This window comes from Rhamphochromis longiceps, linkage group LG20 (assembly GCF_057381845.1).
Source record: "Rhamphochromis longiceps isolate RC_006_pf linkage group LG20, R_longiceps_female_GT1.1, whole genome shotgun sequence".
NCBI lineage: Eukaryota > Metazoa > Chordata > Actinopteri > Cichliformes > Cichlidae > Rhamphochromis > Rhamphochromis longiceps.
In genome coordinates this window covers 31908541-31925858 of record NC_140576.1, presented here as the reverse complement: position 1 = coordinate 31925858, position 17318 = coordinate 31908541, and the positions used below count along the sequence as shown (strand labels likewise).

General features: G+C 40.3%; 2 protein-coding genes across 4 annotated transcripts in view; both read left to right on the top strand.

Annotated features, from left to right (window-relative positions):
- magi3a (membrane associated guanylate kinase, WW and PDZ domain containing 3a) overlaps nucleotides 1-6410 on the top strand; it is a 107353-nt gene extending 100943 nt beyond the window's left edge. For both annotated transcript variants that reach the window (XM_085395037.1, XM_085395039.1), the window contains exons 18-21: nucleotides 1335-1413; nucleotides 1626-1763; nucleotides 1925-2063; nucleotides 3365-6410. In XM_085395037.1, coding sequence (XP_085251163.1) covers nucleotides 1335-1413; nucleotides 1626-1763; nucleotides 1925-2063; nucleotides 3365-4347 — 1339 coding nt within the window. In that variant the 3' untranslated portion in view covers nucleotides 4348-6410. The remainder of the gene's footprint in view (nucleotides 1-1334; nucleotides 1414-1625; nucleotides 1764-1924; nucleotides 2064-3364) is intronic.
- A 418-nt stretch (nucleotides 6411-6828) lies between these two features.
- Nucleotides 6829-15436, top strand: rsbn1 (round spermatid basic protein 1). 2 transcript variants are annotated; one of them, XM_085393403.1, is made up of 7 exons: nucleotides 6829-7411; nucleotides 8932-9566; nucleotides 11960-12097; nucleotides 13047-13189; nucleotides 13280-13447; nucleotides 13562-13670; nucleotides 13784-15436. In XM_085393403.1, exons 1-7 carry the CDS (start codon nucleotides 6868-6870, stop codon nucleotides 14318-14320), a joined length of 2274 nt encoding a protein of 757 aa, XP_085249529.1. In that variant the 5' UTR covers nucleotides 6829-6867; the 3' UTR covers nucleotides 14321-15436. The 2 variants fall into 2 exon arrangements, with proteins under 2 accessions (XP_085249529.1, XP_085249528.1); XM_085393402.1 differs by having other exon boundaries at nucleotides 8914-9566.
- The last annotated feature ends 1882 nt before the right edge of the window (nucleotides 15437-17318 follow it).

The following is a 17318-nucleotide window of genomic DNA, read 5'->3' as shown; positions in this document are numbered from 1 at the left end:
ATAGGGAGTCTTGCTTCCCCTTTGATCTTTCTTTTTAAACAAGGCCACCTGTGTCAGACTTTTTAATCCCACTGCCACAGAAATTTGCCACCATCATTTCTTGCCCACGTCCGCTCACTGTCCATCAGCATGCATTCATATTCTCCACATTTAGCCCCCTGTCCAGTCCTCAGCCTCTTCCTCTCCGCTTAATCACCAACATGCCTTGGGTCACACTAGGCTCAGATATGAGCTGAAACTCTCAGCTTGGTGGCATAAAGTGTGCAAACTCTTCTGAAAGCTAGAGCTGGTAAGAATTCCTACGCTCTTTATATAGTGCGTCAGCACAGCGAAGTTCTCACAAAGGCATTGTAATGAGCTCTGCGAAGCATTAAAGTATGCCCCCTTATCTATCACTGAAATGTAAAAGCAACATGGTTCTTTGAAGAATTTACATTTCTCTGTGTGTTGCATAATGACGCCAACAAAAAGAGGCTCATGCTGCTGTAATGAAGGAGGAGTAATGTGTGGATCTCACACTGGACACAGCAGAGAGGGAACAGAATTAGACTCCTTTTCTCCTTTTTTGTTTTTGCTCTCTGATTCTATATTTAAAATGGGATATGCATAAAAACATTGTTACTAATATTACATTTGAATAAGCTGGTGGTACAGGCATGTATGTACGAGAGCACCGAACACATGCATTTTATGGGTTTTCATTAGAATTCGATTTTTGAGGCCAATGTTGATATTTTAGTGTGTCCGTGTATATGTGTGTGTGATTTTTAGTGATTTAAAATCCTGATATTCTGATATATTTTCGATCGATTCTTTTTTCCTTTCAGACACTTGAGGCATAAACAGATTCCCCTGATATTTGTTACGTTATTTATTTACTCGTTTATGCTCTGCCCAGTTTGCTTGGATCAGTTGTGTTTGTGGCATTTCAAGCATGTTGGTTGCCAGAGTGCCCTCTGATAGACTTGCGATGTCAACACTCATACGATGGTTAAAGGGTGTTTCTTCTTTTCTTTTTAGTATTCATTTATTGGCCTTTATAAATGCCAGTGGATTAGCAAACAGCTAATACTCGTCTAGTTTACCTGGGTTATACAAAGGGCTGTGTTTCCCTCACCTTTAAACTGCCACCATAGTTGCTTCTTATTATTTTTGGTAGGAATATTGCGCATAACATATCACAGTCTACCTCGTCAGAATAACTGTTTACTGACTCAAATTTTCATAATAAACGACGTCTATTTCATGTCTTTGAAATATTGTTTTCTAAATATAGTAAATATTTAGTGTCATATTATAGTAAATTACACTGTAATGCATCTTCTCTGGGGTAGGAATGGTGACTCCGAGGCTAAGAATCATCTTTCACCAAGAGATGGGACAGGAACTCTCATTCCATCGGGCCCTAAGCAGGTGAGGCCATTGATGTTTATATTTCCCCAGTTGTAGTATTTTATGGTTGTAATCTTGTCATTCTGCCCTGGTGTCAATTGATCCCCAGAAACTCTTGATCGTGATATATATCAACCAAGTAATAGATTTTCCAGATTCATTTCCACCTCAGGAATGATTTTGCATCAATTGCTTCAGTCTTAAAAGCTCACAATCTTTCTTGTGAACAACAGGGCTGCTTTGTGGTGGAGCTGGAACGCAGCCAGAGGGGCTTCGGCTTCAGCCTGAGAGGAGGGAAAGAGTATAACATGGGGCTGTTCATTCTTCGACTGGCCGAGGAGGGACCCGCTCTTAAAGATGGCAGGATACATGTATGTTTTCTTTCTCCACTTTATTGAAGTGCAATAGTTCCTAATCAAAGCTTTGAGTTTCTCACAGAGCACTGTACCTCGGGCAAAATGAGACATCCTGCCCCTAGCAGTGGAAAAGTTAATGTTAATAGATTTTTTTTTCTTTTATTATTATTTGTCAGGTTGGAGATCAAATAGTGGAGATCAATGGCGAGGCCACACAGGGCATTACACACACTCGGGCAATTGAGCTGATCCAAGCAGGAGGCAATAAAGTTCATCTACTTCTCCGACCTGGCCAGGGCTTGGTCCCGGATCACAGTGAGTTATTGCAGAGCACTGCGTGCATGTTGTCGCCGCTGCATATAGATCTACTTAATAGCTTATTAGTCATACATATAGAGAAGCTTTTGTATGGATATGCTAGATAGCAGGGTGCCGAGTTTCCTTTTTCTCATGCATGTGTTGCAAGCTTTCTTGACTTTTCTCTCTTCTCATTCTGTTTTACTACTGCTATTTGGATCTGCCTTTTGTGCTCTTTATCTGCCTTGCTTTCTCTGTTTTCTGCTCTAGCACGGCTGTCTATTTCTACTTTTATCTCTTCCTTCTATAGGTCTGAACTCTTCTTCCACCCTGTGCTTCTACATGAAACCAGAGCATCACTAAAGGCCTCACTGCTTTTCTTGGTCTGTCCCTAATAACATTGGTAATCCTTGTACTCCACCTACTTTTGTCTTAGAACTCTCCTTTCAGAGTGATTTAACTCCCAAATTAAAGTGTTATTCTCTATCCACTATGTCATCCCCCATGATCAGCCTGAATAGATCAGTTCGTTGTAGCTCAGTAATAACCTAATGTATTACAGTATAACCAGACTATCTAGAGGGCTGAACTAAAGCAGTGAGTCCTAGAAGAACAAACAGGCCTGCAGGAGCATTGGAAGGCTTCTGAGCCCCACAGGTTATTTTTTAAGGGTATTACAAAACAAGATGCCACTGAACACTCACTGCGTCCTTAGTTTGAGTGAAGATGGATGCCTGGAGAGAAGTTCTTAACCAGATATTGATCAGTGAGTGGAAAAGTAGTAAAAGGATCTGTGTTTATTCACTGGCATCAATCTTTCAATCCAAAGACCAAATTATTTGAATGAGTTGTTGCTCTTAGAAATCCAAAAGCTCATTTCAGCACCTCTAAGTCCATCACGCTCACTTTTCTCTCTCTGTTTTTTTCTGCTGCATATATCTGCTCTCAACTACAGCTGTGCAGTTCTTATCAGCTCTGGGGAAAATTGAAACGTCAGTGCTGAGTGAACTCTAGCACCTTTTCATTGATAGCTACGTTGTCAGCTGATACACATCTCAAACAAGGCAAATATATTAGAGGGGGCTATTACAAAGGACTATTACAGAAAGTGTGGTAGACGGAAAAAATCTTTTTTCCAAAAACTGAGCATATCGCGCTTCTATTGTATGACTTATTTAATCATCTTTAATCTTTGTTGAATGTGCAAAGAATATCTCATTATGATTTTTTTTTTAGCTTCTGCAGTTTCTTTGCTTTCACATAGCAGTTTTTTTGCTTAGCTCAAACTTTTTTCTTACTATCTGCTGCTTGCTTTGTAGGTTCAAAGGACAAAGTAACCATTCCAACCTCAAGCTTTCCCAGATTCTCTGTATCTGATGGGCAGTCATCTCCAGCTTCTCCATCCTCTGTCTCCCTCTCTACCTCTGAACTTTCCCCATCCTCACCCAAAATATCTGCCCCTGATGAGTTCCCTGGGGGTGACGGCATAGAACGTGGGTCCCCTGGTGCTGCGAGGGAGCATGGTAGGCAGGCTAACAAACCAAGAGGACAGCAGCTCTCTGACCCTAACCATAAGCGCACCACCAGCCCAAGCACCCAGACCAATAAAACAAGCAGGAGCGACTCCGCAAATGGTAGCCCCAAAAGAGCCACTGAAGGCCAAAGGGAGCACATAGATCGCTCCCAGAGCCCTCGAAAAACAGACCAAGGCCACAGCGGATCCCTGGAGGACATGAGCAAGGACAGAAAAGCCCAGGGACAGAGAGGCTCCAAGTGGGAACGTGACCCTGCCGTGCCTTTGAGCAACCTGGAGGAGCCTCACAGCCCCAGGCGCCCAGCTGGCCAAAAGCCCAATATTGCCTCTGGAGAAGAGAAGGACCTGAGGTACAAGCAGACTGATTCAGCTTACTGGCAGGAAAGAGGAGCTACAGAGAGTGGAGACAAAACCTGGGGAACCACTGACTACTACAGAAAGGCAAAGAGGGCTGAGCAAGAGGCACTGGTCCAAAAATCCAACTCCCAAGCATACAGGGAGAGGGTGGGGTCAGACGCTGATGGTGGCACACTGAGCCGAAAGACCGCAAGAGACAAACGGGACAAGGAACATCGAGATGGCAAGTACCATGGTTCAACTGAAGAAGTGAATAAAAAGGACCCACGAGGTTCAAACAGTAGCATCCCAGACCCCAGCTGTAATGGGAACACTTCCAGCAAGAAGGGTCCCATCACCCCGGGCCCGTGGAAAGTTCCCAGTTCTGCCAAGATCCAGTCCCGAGTGGACACCACATATGCAGATATCTGAAACCCTGCCAGGACTCTGCATATATAAAGAAAAAGCTGAGCCACAAACATGAATTCAGAATTGAAGGATTATTTTTTTTAGACATGTCTGACATAGCAGATCACTGTGCAACCAGCAACATAGCTTCTCATTGCTCCTGATTATTTTTTTTTTTCTCCAACCACTTTGCCTACATCAGTTTGCATCAAGCTGCTGATATCTGATCCGACACACGTTGTACCTACATGAGAATTTGTACTGTATAATGATGTGTAAGCATGTGTGTAACAGATGGGTTCTGAGTGTGGTATTTGGAAGTAACAATGACGTCTATTTTGTGCCAATCAGAGACTCCGGTAATATAAAGAAGCTGCTCCTAATTGCACTCACTGTGAGACTGTTTGTGGGTTTTTTGGATAAACTGCTCTCCTCCCCACCACGATGAAGGATCCAGATTTTTTTTTGTTTGTTTGTTTTGGGGTTGTTTTTTTTTATTACGTGTGTCACGTTTGAAGGTTTAAAGGCATACACATGCAATCACAGCTTTTCTTCCAGGTGAGACTAACTCACTGTTGCTGTCACAAATGGATGTTTTAAAAACTGAGACTTGTGATTTTCTCTGATCGCTGTCTTAAAAGCGAAACTGTCTTGTAAGTCCTTTATGGTTTGTTTTTTGAGACCGACTAGAGTGTGACTGCATTCATACATGCGAAGACATGAATTCCCTTAGCATATCAGAGAATGGAAAGACTACCCTGGAGCTTTATATGCATAAATCAGCAGACCAGATACTTGTGGTTATAGTTCTAATGTTTGTTATATGTGTGTTAATGAAAATAAAGCATAATGTAATTTATTGAAATTAAATGTACACAGAACAGTTAGTACACATAATTTCACTTTTCACGTGGACTTGATGAGGCAAGGTAGAAATGGAACGTGTAGATAAGCATCTCCATCTAAAAGAATACATTCAAAGACTGCAGTTTATGCATCTAATTTCATTCAAGCCTGATTCATAAAGTTGCTGACTGTTCACAGCTCTGTATTTTAGGTCCTCTGCCTGCGTGTACGTATACAAGCTGACTTGTAGGCCTGTGTATTTTAAATATCACTGTAGCATCGACTATACTGAAAATGAAACATATCTCATTTAACAAAGTGGTTACACATATATCGACTCATATTATACATGAATTGAATTAACAGAGGCTGACTGTAAGAAGTGAGACATCTGGCTTTTAACTTACTAAAAACATTAGAAGATATGTCTTTTTGTTAACCATAAATATAGGCACAAAAACAGATGGTTCCAACACAAATATCTATTTTTGATCATTATTTTTAGTACATGACCCCCATGATTTAAGTAGTATAGTATTAATATTATGCTCCATTATAGGCAAGATGCCTGAAGAATTCACCAAATAGTCACCCTTTGGTGATTGAACATATAGTGCATGAAATTGGCAGTACCATTTCTTTAGGAGTCTGGCTTAAAATTACAATCTAAGGTTTGTCAACTTTATTTTTTAAATAAATTCAGTGTAATAAAAAAGTTATTGGGATATGTTGCCCTGCTCTAAAATGACAATGTAGCATCGTTCCAGTGTTTCTCCTGTGGAGTAGAGACACCTAGTGGTTTATACACTGCTGTTCACAAGCAAATTATTGCTTGAACCCAACCCATAAGGATGTGAAGCAGTAATACATGCATCTGTGGGTCTGTAAGACCACTGCTTAATTTATTGTCCACTTTATTGTGACTATGATGCGATACTGTATTAATTACTGTTCATGCCATTACCATGTATGATACTGTGGCCTTGTATTGCTCCAACATATATACATATATATATAAATATATAAAAAAAACTTTTAGTTTTACATCATGGTAGTTGTAAATGTTTATAAATTGTACAGCACCTGTATAAATATTTGCCTTCATGCAGGAAAAAAATCCTCTAAATTGTTTCATTATTTTTTTAAGGGAAGGGAACTGAGAGGAAATGCTATAAAGTGGTTCAAAAGAAATAATAATAATCTGGTCATGGCATTTTGTTCATGCACTGATAAATAAAGGTTTACTGATTCAACATGTTTGTTTTGTCCTCTTTTTACGCCTCTAGTGGGTGTGCCACTGCATTATGATGACAACTTTAAAAAATATATATATTTTTACCTCAAATTGGAGTCGGTTACAGTGGTTTATCGTTGTGGCGTGTAATATTGCTACTTCACAGCTCTCACCCGCTGCAAACGCAAAAGCTCCGCCTCCAGTGGGTTAACCATTACGTCAGCTGAGCGGAGGTGAGTGCGTGCAAAGCCGCACGCATTCAGTACATTCCAAACTCCAACTCCCATGCAGCCATGCGCCGTCTTTAAACTACATTACCTACAGATCAATGCGTTGCGCGTGCGCAATGGACTCAAATCAGCGAAGGGAACTACAAATTAACGGCAAGAGGACTACATATTGTCGGGGACCTGCGCAGTAGGAACCCAGAGTCCTTTAAATTGTTGACTACTGTACGTGCAAAGATGGCAGCTCAGGTCGACTTGCTCCGTGCCAAAGTAGAAGACAAAATGGTAAGGGATCGTCTGGAGCGATTCATGAAAGAGAAGAAGAAGAAAAAGAAAAGGGACTTGTCACCGTTGGCCGACAAACGGGAGAGGTCTGAAAAAGAAGCGAAAAACGTGAAGCTCCATCACCACCATCATAATCACAAACATGCCGAGCACCGGATCCATCAGCCGCATCAGCTGCAGCAAAATCCCAAGCCCCACAACTTCAGCACGGACAAGCTCGTCCTGCACAGCCACCATCACAATCACAGCCTCACCAACGGCACGAAGAAGCCGATTTTTCCTCCGCCTCAGCCGCGAAAGGTGCCGGAGCAGCTACAGAAGAAGCAAACAGTGCCTTCACAGCCACCTGCGCTCTTCACTTTCACGCCTCTCAAAGTGGTCAAGGCCAAGCCCCAGGAATTCAAAGAAAAGCCCAGGGATAAGGACCTGAAACTAAAGCTGAAGAAGGAAAATGAAGAAGCAAATGTGAAACACGCCGAACTGAAGAAAAAGAAGGGTGAGCTTTGCTATTTTCATTTATTTATTTATTTACTTTCGTTTAAAGACTGTTGGCATTTGAAGATGGATGTTGGGGGGATCTGAATGACAAGTAATGGCATGTAATGTAGGGCTGCTCGATTATGGCAAAAATGATAATCATGATTATTTTCACTGAAATTGAGATCACGATTATTTGACAATATTTATTTAACCCTTTAAGACCTACTATAGAACCAAGTCCACCAGAGCTTATATTATTTTTTTACATGCTGTAGTGCCATTTGTGGGAGCATTTCAAGTTGCTATACATCAATACAACTGTTATAGCCCATATTTTAATAATATGTATGCATTAAGTCCATAGTAATTACATAAATTGCAAAAAAGTGCAATAAACTACAAAAAAAATTGAAAATCGCTTTTGTTTTGTTTACATATATTTCTACTTGGAGAAATTTAAGAGGTTTATCCCTCAAAACTTTAAATACAATAAAGTTGCAAAAAATAGTTTACAACAACAGGAAATTTATTTTGAGTGTCTTCATAGTTTTATTTTGGAGATACAGCAATTTTTATATACTGCAGGAAAAACAAAAAACAATCCTATGATGCAAATTTGCAAAGAAAACAGCATGTGCATCATTTCACTGTGGGAAGTGTTACGAACAGCTGATCGGATCGGCAAAGCGTGTTTCTGGAATATTATGTTTTTGTTCCTGCAAGCGCTTTTTATGCAATTTTTGCAAAGCTTTGTGTGGAAGGAAACTGTGACCGAGTACAAGCTGATGGCATCAGATGTAAGTACAACTCCTCCGGTTTCATATGCAAAACAAATTATTGCGCTAGCTTACACGGTTCAGGTTCTACAGGGATTTAACAATAGTTACGCAAAACGGAGCGTGCTGCTCTGACCGGCTTTAAAGGGTTAACAATGACTTTAAAAAAATAATATAAAATAGTGTGCAACACCACTGAAGTTTTTTTTTTAAACTCTCTTTTCAACCAATGGCAGTCACTCTCCAAATAACTTCTGCTTAGCTTTCCGAGCTTCCCTCGGGTCCTCTTAATCAGCGGTCTCCAACCTTTTTTGCGCCACGGACCGGTTTATGCCCGACAATATTTTCACGGACCGGCCTTTAAGGTGTCGCGGATAAATGAGGGAGGGGCTAATAATCGGCTCAGTCATTTTTAATGATCGTTGAAAGCCCAGATCGTAATCGTGATTAAAATTCGATTAATTGAGCAGCCCTAATGTAATGTGTGAGTCTTTTGATTACAACAATTTGTAATGTTTGCTGTTAAGTAGTGCAATTTATAGAGTAGCTATACAACTGACCTAGTGTATATCCTTTGATAGTAAATAAGAAAAAAAGAAGCAATGAATACGTAAAACTTACAGAAAATATGTCCCCGAACCTCCCTTTAATCATCATTGCTAGTCTGCTGCATTATGGGTTGACTAAAGAACAGAGCTAAACACAGCTTTTTTTATGCACATCCTTCTTTTCTAACTTTTAGCTGCTCATTTACTTGTAGAGCCAAGGCCTCACAATGAGAATGGCAAGTCTTTAACACTAGAAGAATATCTCCTTAAGAAAAAAAAGAAGAAGAATCATGAGGATGAGCAAGGTGTCAAGAAGGTTCGACACATGCACAACAAAGCCGTTCAGACTGTATGCTCAGGGGTTGGAAAAGATCCTTCTCTGCCTGGCAGCATTAAGCATGAAAGCAATCACCATCCCGGCAGAGATGCTGTCGACTACCCGGCCCACCTCCATGCTCTCAAACAGGTTCACGCCCCCTTCTTTTCCCACCAGGACCACTACATCCGCAGCTCCTGTCTCCAGACAGGAACACGATATGGACGCTTCATACACGAGGAAAGGCAACCCAATGGTGGGGGGTCTATCTTGCACGCCTATGCTGACGAGTTGGCCTGTCTTAGTCCGGCTGAGATGGAGTGCTTTGCCCAGGAATTTCTGAAGCTGGCTTTTGCCGAAAAGCCTAAAGGTGCAGCCTCATATGCCTTGTCAGTAGTACACAATGCAGCTGCATACCTACCGGACTTCTTGGACTACTTTGCCTTCAACTTCCCCAACACGCCGGTCAAAATGGAGATAATGGGCAAGAAAGACATTGAGACTACCACTATTGCCAACTTTCAGTCTCAGGTATGTGAAAAGGGCAAAGGGTTCTCTTGACCATAACACAAAAAATGTAAACAGAATCCCTCGTGACTTCCATAAACAAATACAGTACAGGACACTGCTTGGGGTGAGCAGAGTGGTTAGATGCTGATCAGCATGAATTTGTGTTTAAAATATTTTATTTTATTTTTAAAAAAAGGCTGAAAAGAGTAATTTCCATTATGAATGGAACTAACTAAATGTTAAATATATATTGCTTTTAATAGATGTTTTAGTGTAAAGATTCCTTGGTTTTAATCAACTAACAGTACAAAACTTCTTGTGCTATAATATCAGAGCATAAGTGGATTTATAGAGGGGGTAGTTTTGGGAAGAGCAAATTTAAACTTGCAGAATATGTTGGGTTTTGGGGGTTTTTTTTGTTTTGTTTTGTTTTTAAGAACATTTTTGTGTCAGAGATGCAAAAACATAAATGTAGTAAATCAGGTTACAGCTGAGATTATCTGTCATGAACGAAAACTATCAGACTGAGTGTTTTTAAGTTGTAGATGGTGGAAATGGATAGCATCGCCCATAAGGGCAATGAGTTCCCTCACTCCACCAATGTTTATACATCAGGTGCAGATACTTTTTCAGGTGAGATGCGATACACTAAAACCGAAAACAAATTTTAGATAAAATCAATATTGTTGTGAGTCAGAGCAAGTCTTACAAAAGCCACGATCTTAAATGAGGTACAAAAATATTTGCCTCTCAGTAGCTGTCTGTGTTTAATGTATATTCTCATTAAGTTGATAAACTGCTGGTGGCTGGCTGCGTTTGTTCTCATAGGGCACTTACAGTCACAGTTGTTTCATGACGTTGCAAATAGGGGTGGGTTTTGATTATCGATTTATCGATTAAAATCGATTCTGGCTTGGATAATGTGATATCGATTCATTAAAATCCTGAATCGATTTTTAAATATAAATGTATTTTGCCCGAAATGCCAGAATCTCAAGTTAAACCTCACGAACTTTCTACAACCATCGGCGGGCGCTTTGTGTTTACGTCCTTTTTTTGCGCTGATTCTGAAGCTGAAGGTTTGATCTCTTTCCAAACAATATTAACTGAACCAGCAGCAAAAGAAGATCCAAACTACGCTTTACATAAACATTGTCCCGAATTTCCTCTTACTTTTGCTGTTTTGCTTCCACCACGATAAAATCCCACTTCATGAGCTCTCTCTCTCTCTTTCTCTCTCTCAGGAATAGTTTTCCATCTAAAAATCTCTGTTTTTTGCATTATTCGCTTACTTATTACCCACCAGTCTATGGTGTCGGCCACTGTTTTTTTTGTTTTGTTTTGTTTTGGGTTGTTTTACTTACTTCTGACAAGAAAGCCTCATTTCTGCCGTTCAATACTGAACAAATGTAAACTTTTTAAAATTATGCAAAATTGGAAAAGGCTTAGCTGTGTCTTTAATCAAACCTCTGTAACTTTGCTCTGCTTCACTTCGTTTTTGACTGCACAATATTTTTAAGGTCATCTGCTATAAAAACTCAGACCAGGAAACCGCCTTCATGTTTTTCTGTGTTTTATACTCAGTTACTTTGACACAAATCTGCTGTGATGCTTACACCTTTGATAAAGTCTCACAACTTTCTTTTTATAGATATAAAAATATTGATATGTACTGATAAGTGATCCGAATTATAATATTTCAGACTGTCTGAGGCAAAATTTCCCCGAATCGAATCAATTCGGGACCTTGTGAATCGGAATTGAATCGATTCTAGAAATCAGTGACGATACTTAGCCCTAGTTGCAAATTGATTCCTAACTGCAGAAAGATGAAACTGTGTCAGTACATCTGCAAATGTGTGATGCTGAAAAGGATACAGAGCTCAGCAGTTTGTCGTCTCACCACTGCATAAATGCACAAAATGTTTTTGTTGTTGTTTTTACTTACTACAGAATTTTACTAGGTCATTACATAAAACAGCAGTGTTTATGTTGCTGATCACGTCTGTGATTCATGAAGCGTTTGATCATTTTGCTACAATGACTGTAGTCTAGTATATTTTCTATGCATTTATGTGCTTCTACAAATAAAGGTGTGACTCACAGATTACGGTCTGTAGTGTCGGCTAGACACACACGGGCCAGAAATCCATTAGAGTGACTTGTGTATGGATTTTCCCCCTCCTTTGAATATGCTACCAGGTGATGTGTGACTGAGTAAATCGAATCTGTTAGCCATAAAGTGTCACTGAAGCTTTGTCACAATCATTAATCTGTGATATGAGAGTGCCCATTCTTCTTCGGGTTTTGACATTTAACAGTCATTTGTTTTGTGTCTAAATGCAGTATACAAAGACAGTAAGTTAGACTGTAGCGCACACCCTGAAATATATTTAAAATTTCTGCTGTCCTAGGTGAATCGGACTTACTGTTCAGGAACTTATCGAGCAGGACCCATGAGGCAGATCAGCTTGGTTGGAGCCGTTGACGAGGAAGTTGGAGATTACTTCCCAGATTTCCTGGACATGCTGGAAGAGTCACCATTTCTCAAGGTCAGAGGAAATATTAGAGTCCTAATAGATGGAAGTTTGTAGTCTGCCTACATGGCTCACACAGCAGCACTTAGGTTTTGTAACAATTTTGTTTTGTGTACCATATGCTAAAGAAGTGGGACAAGAGTATGCATACATTGCTGCAGCACTCTACAACCTACTGCTTACTCTAACTTTATGGAACAAAGTACTGTGAAACTAGCTACTTGGTTCTGTAAGGCTGCAGTTGGACCCTTCTCATGCTGTATGTGCCCTAACCAGTAAACATTAGGTCACTCAGCATTAGCACTAAGTGATTATTTTAATGCTAACATAAGAAATCGGATGAATCCAGAGGTATACTAGAGCCTTATGTGTGCCATTATTCATCCAAATAAATTGAGAACAACATGCATTGTGTTGCATAACAAACAATAACTGATGTTGGCTCTAGTGAAAGCTTAATGGAGCACAGAAAATACAAATATAGAGTCCTGAATACTTCAGCAAATTATTGCCTGCAAAAAGCAAAATATTGCATATGAAAAATGGCAATTTTTTTCATTTGGCTTTATTTATGAAATCCTAAATGGTAGGGACTGTGTATTTAAAGTAATTCTAAAACTGAACCTGACTTTCCAATGATTATTTCAAATTGAATATGCTCGAAGCCTAAAGTACAGGAAGCAAAAACTTGTTGCAGTACTTACGTTCTGGGCCGTAGACTTGAAGATGTTGAATACAATATGTTGCTGTCAGGAATGTTAAGAAGTACCAATACTCTGATTGATCTAGTGCTAACACATTCCTACTGGTTACAAGTTGTTACCACCATCCTCCAGCATTACCCAGCATATACAGGGCTCATCGGCAAATTGCATATGCTTAATAGGCTGTAATATGATGCATATCAAGGTAAACTTGATGCCTTGATGTTTCTTAATGTTTGTGTCTGTGTATATCATCACAGATGACCCTCCCATGGGGAACCCTCTCTAGTCTAAAACTGGACTGTCGCTCTCAGAGTGATGATGGGCCGATCATGTGGGTCCGACCAGGTGAACAGATGGTGCCCACTGCTGACATGCCTAAGTCTCCTTTCAAACGGCGCAGGTACAAGTTCATCTGTGGGTTTATCAGTGTATATAGGCAAAGTACTCATGATGTAACCTCTGGTTTTCTTGTTCTTGTGTGTTTCTTCAGGTCCATGAATGAGGTAAAAAATCTGCACTACCTACCGAGAACCAGTGAACCCAGGGAGGTTCTCTTTGAAGACCGGACTAAGGCCCATGCTGATCATATTGGGCAGAGTTTTGACTGGCAGAGCACTGCTGCTGTCGGTGTACTGAAAGCAGTGCATTTCGGAGAAGGGTGAGTATCTCTTAAATAAAGATGATGCGATAGCAGCACCTCATGCATCATGATATGTGAAGTGGGAAAGTAACTTTTCGATATACTTTGTTTCTTTTTTAAAATCTCTTACAGGAATAACCGACCACGTATAACCAAAGATGTAGTGTGTTTTGATGCTGGGGACTTCAATGAAGTTGTCCAGAGGCTGCAGCTGGATCTGTACGAACCTCCAGTAGCTCAGGTGAGACGTGCGGCTTTATAGCAATGTGTTTTGTTTTTTGTTTTTTATATTATAGCGGGGTTTTTTTGTTTGCTTTAAAATAAAACCGCTATGTGTCTTCGTTCTTTGTGCAGTGTGTTCAATGGGTGGATGATGCAAAGCTCAACCAGCTGAGGAGGGAAGGCATTCGCTATATCCGCGCCCAGCTGTGTGACGATGACATTTACTTTATCCCAAGGAACGTCATCCACCAATTCAAGACCGTGTCTGCAGTCTGCAGCCTCGCCTGGCACATCCGCCTCAAAGAGTACCATTCAGAAGACGTAACCGCAAAGGAGGAGCAGCAACCCAACGATCTCAGCCCCACCTCTGGTCGAGTGTCGTTTTCCTCCCCTGCGAGGCCTGATGCCTCCATAACCCCCTGTGCAAGACCACAGGGAGACAACATCCAGGGTGGGGTGGCTAAAACCGAAGAACCTGAGTTCCAGAGGCCAGCAACACCTTCCCAGGAAACCCAGCCAGCCCCTCCACAGCCTGCTAAATCTGCTCACCTCCCAACAACATACAAGGATCCCCACCATTTCTTAGCACCAGTCCGCCCTGGATGTACACCTTCAAAAGAGCCCAGCCTTCCGAAAGCTCATGGCCACACTGCAGACTTCCCTGAATGACCTTATGCCCCCATCTACCCCCACAACCTATATTTCCCCTGTAAAGGAATTTTGGACTTGGACTGACATTTTTGTCAATCAGGAAGCTTTTCGACTTAACTTATTGTTCATGCTTTTGTTTTTAATCTTCAAATGTTGTTTATGATGTAGTCACATGTTTTCCCGTAAGTCCAATTACATAATTTAATGGGATTGTATAATACAATTTCTTATTTTATATTGCTCTCATATTCACTGTAACGCTTCACTGTTTTATTCAGAAGCTGTGTATGATGTATAGAAACTATTATTTTTTAGACTGACATAATTTGTCACATGCACATGTTTTAATATATGTTGAATGTTTAGCTGGTTTAGCTTCCATATCATGGAAGAATTGAAGTCGCAAAATGCTTGTGGATCGATTTAGAAGCTTAAAAAATGTAAGTATAGAAGCATGATACTGATCTTTTTTTTTATTTTTTATTTTTTTATTAGTTTCAGTGACCGATGCAAAGTGAACTAATGTTACCTTAAGAATACTGTGGCTTCTCATTGATAGACTGAGTTGTCAAAGTGCTGCCAGGCCTTTCTTATTTGATTTAAAAGCTTGGGAAGAATTTGACTTTTTACATTCATCATGCCTATGGAAATAATAATTAGCTATTACTTTTATTATTTTCAAATGCCGTCTTTTAAACTTGAGTATAATTTCCTTTAAACGAGGCAACATACAATATATTACAAGCACTTAAATCTTACTCGTCTGCTTCATAAGTTGAAGTTAAGGCAGTTCTTTATTTAAAAAACATTTTATACAGGGCCTTTTTCTTACTGTTAATACAGTTTTTTGATATTTATTTATTTTCTTAATATCGAGCTTAACATATAAACACAGGTTTATAACCAGTGATGAGTATTTAAGATTATGACCTAATTGTAAAAGCACTTCTAAGTGACTAAGGAATCACATCTATTGCGCTTAGCAATAACAATTTGACTCTTTTCTTCATGTGTGGAGTTTGTATTCAGAATTTGGAATGTAAATATTATATTGTTATTGCTGGGAATATGTTGCAGCTGTCTTTCAGTCTCAGTTTAATTAAAATTCCATTCACACTCTTATTGTTAGCTGATAATGTCATTATGCAGGGATAGCTCAGTAGGTAAAGTGGTCGCCCCATGATCGGAAGGTCGGCGGTTCGAATCCACTTAACGGCTACCCTGAGGTACCCCTGAGCAAGGTACCGTCCCTACACACTGCTCCCCGGGCGCCTGCTTAGTGGGCTGCCCACTGCTTCACTGAGTGAATGGGTCAAATGCAGAGAAAAACAAGTAATTTCCCCATGGGGATCAATAAAGTATCCATTATTATTATTATTATTATTATTATTATTATGCTGAAGAAGGCACTTTGTAGTGAGTTTGACGTGGTTGCAACTATGGCTACGTTCACACTGCAGGTCTTAATGCTCAATTCCGATTTTTTGATCAAATCCGATTTTTTTTTTTTTGTCTGCGTGTTCACACTACAAATAAAATGCGACAGCAAAGGCGCTCTAGTGTGAACGCTCAAAGCGGCCCGCATGCGCAAAAGAAGACTTCACACACAACGCGCTCTGTTTAGACCCAGACCAAACAGTATTGTTTGACAGATGGCCCTTAATATAAAGACTTCGGACTTTACGTTTCCCAATTTTTGCTTTAAGTTATTTTGTTATTTACATAATAATGTAAATAACCTAATAATGATCCTTATTGCTGTTTTAGAGAGGAGCGGTGCTTCAAAGGATAGCTGCAGATTTCTGTCAGAATCTGCAGATTATACAGTACAAATAAAATGTTCACGTTTCTCCAACGTTGTCTTCCCAACAGTTTCACTGACATCTACACGGGATGGCCAGGAAGCGTTCGCGATGTCTTATCGGGCGCTTCTCCGGCGCTGAGAATTGGCGTCTGTCTTGTGTTGGTGACGTAAAAGACGGATTTAATGCGACGTGACCGTTCAAACAGCAGTCGCTTTCTAAAACATCGGATATGTATCGGATTCAGTACCACATACGAAAGTGACCCAGATCGGATTTGAAAATATCGGATTTGCACTGTCATAGCATGATCGGATATGGGTCGCATAGGGTCAGAAAAATCGGATTTGATGCGTTTCGCCTGCAGTGTGAACGTAGCCTATGTGGCGTCAGAAGGTGTAAGCCCCGCCCCCCGCCTGCACAGGGTTGGTCCAAAAATACTGCTATCTGTCACAACATTAGAACTACTTGCCTCATAGTATGCAGCTCCTGGCACAGCACTGTCAGCAATCCCAAAGGGTCTGTGTCTGTGGTCTCTGGGGATCAGACTATTGCATCTCACAAATGCACAATTATATTCGAACCTGAAATTTTGAGGCCCAGTCGATGCCTTGGACATTTTAATCTGTTCAGCCACTCCTGAGCACTTTTTGTGCTGCTCAGGGAGGTCCATACAGCTTTTTTTGGAGTGGTACCATCCACATGAATACCAGAATTATTTCCTCAAAGTCCAACACAGTCTGTGTTATTTCTTTGCGTCTCTTTAATGCTGTGGCTAATAGGCATATAGCATCGTAGCTTTGATCACGTTTTAGAGTACGTCAGAGTCTCTGAAAAACCTTCATTCTGTTTTCTAAATTTTGTTCCTGTGTGAAGGAAGTGATGGTGTTTTGCTGCCTTTGCTATACCACTGACTACATCTTAGTGCCTTGTACTGTATGTAGTAAGCCTCATTTAAACCTGCAAGGTTTATTTGTTGAGTAGGATGGTAAAATGGGGAGAGGCTAAACAGCCATAGTGTACCATGTTTTTGTTATTTAAAAAAAAAAAGTTGCTCACATGATCCTTTTACATTTGCATGATATCCAAAAGCAAATAATAATAGCATCATCGTTTTAGAAGATTAGGCCTTTCATATCCCAAACTAGGAGAAAAATGACTTATTTTTTTGTCAGAAATGTGGCTTTCACGTGGTCTTAACTTAATAAATTGAT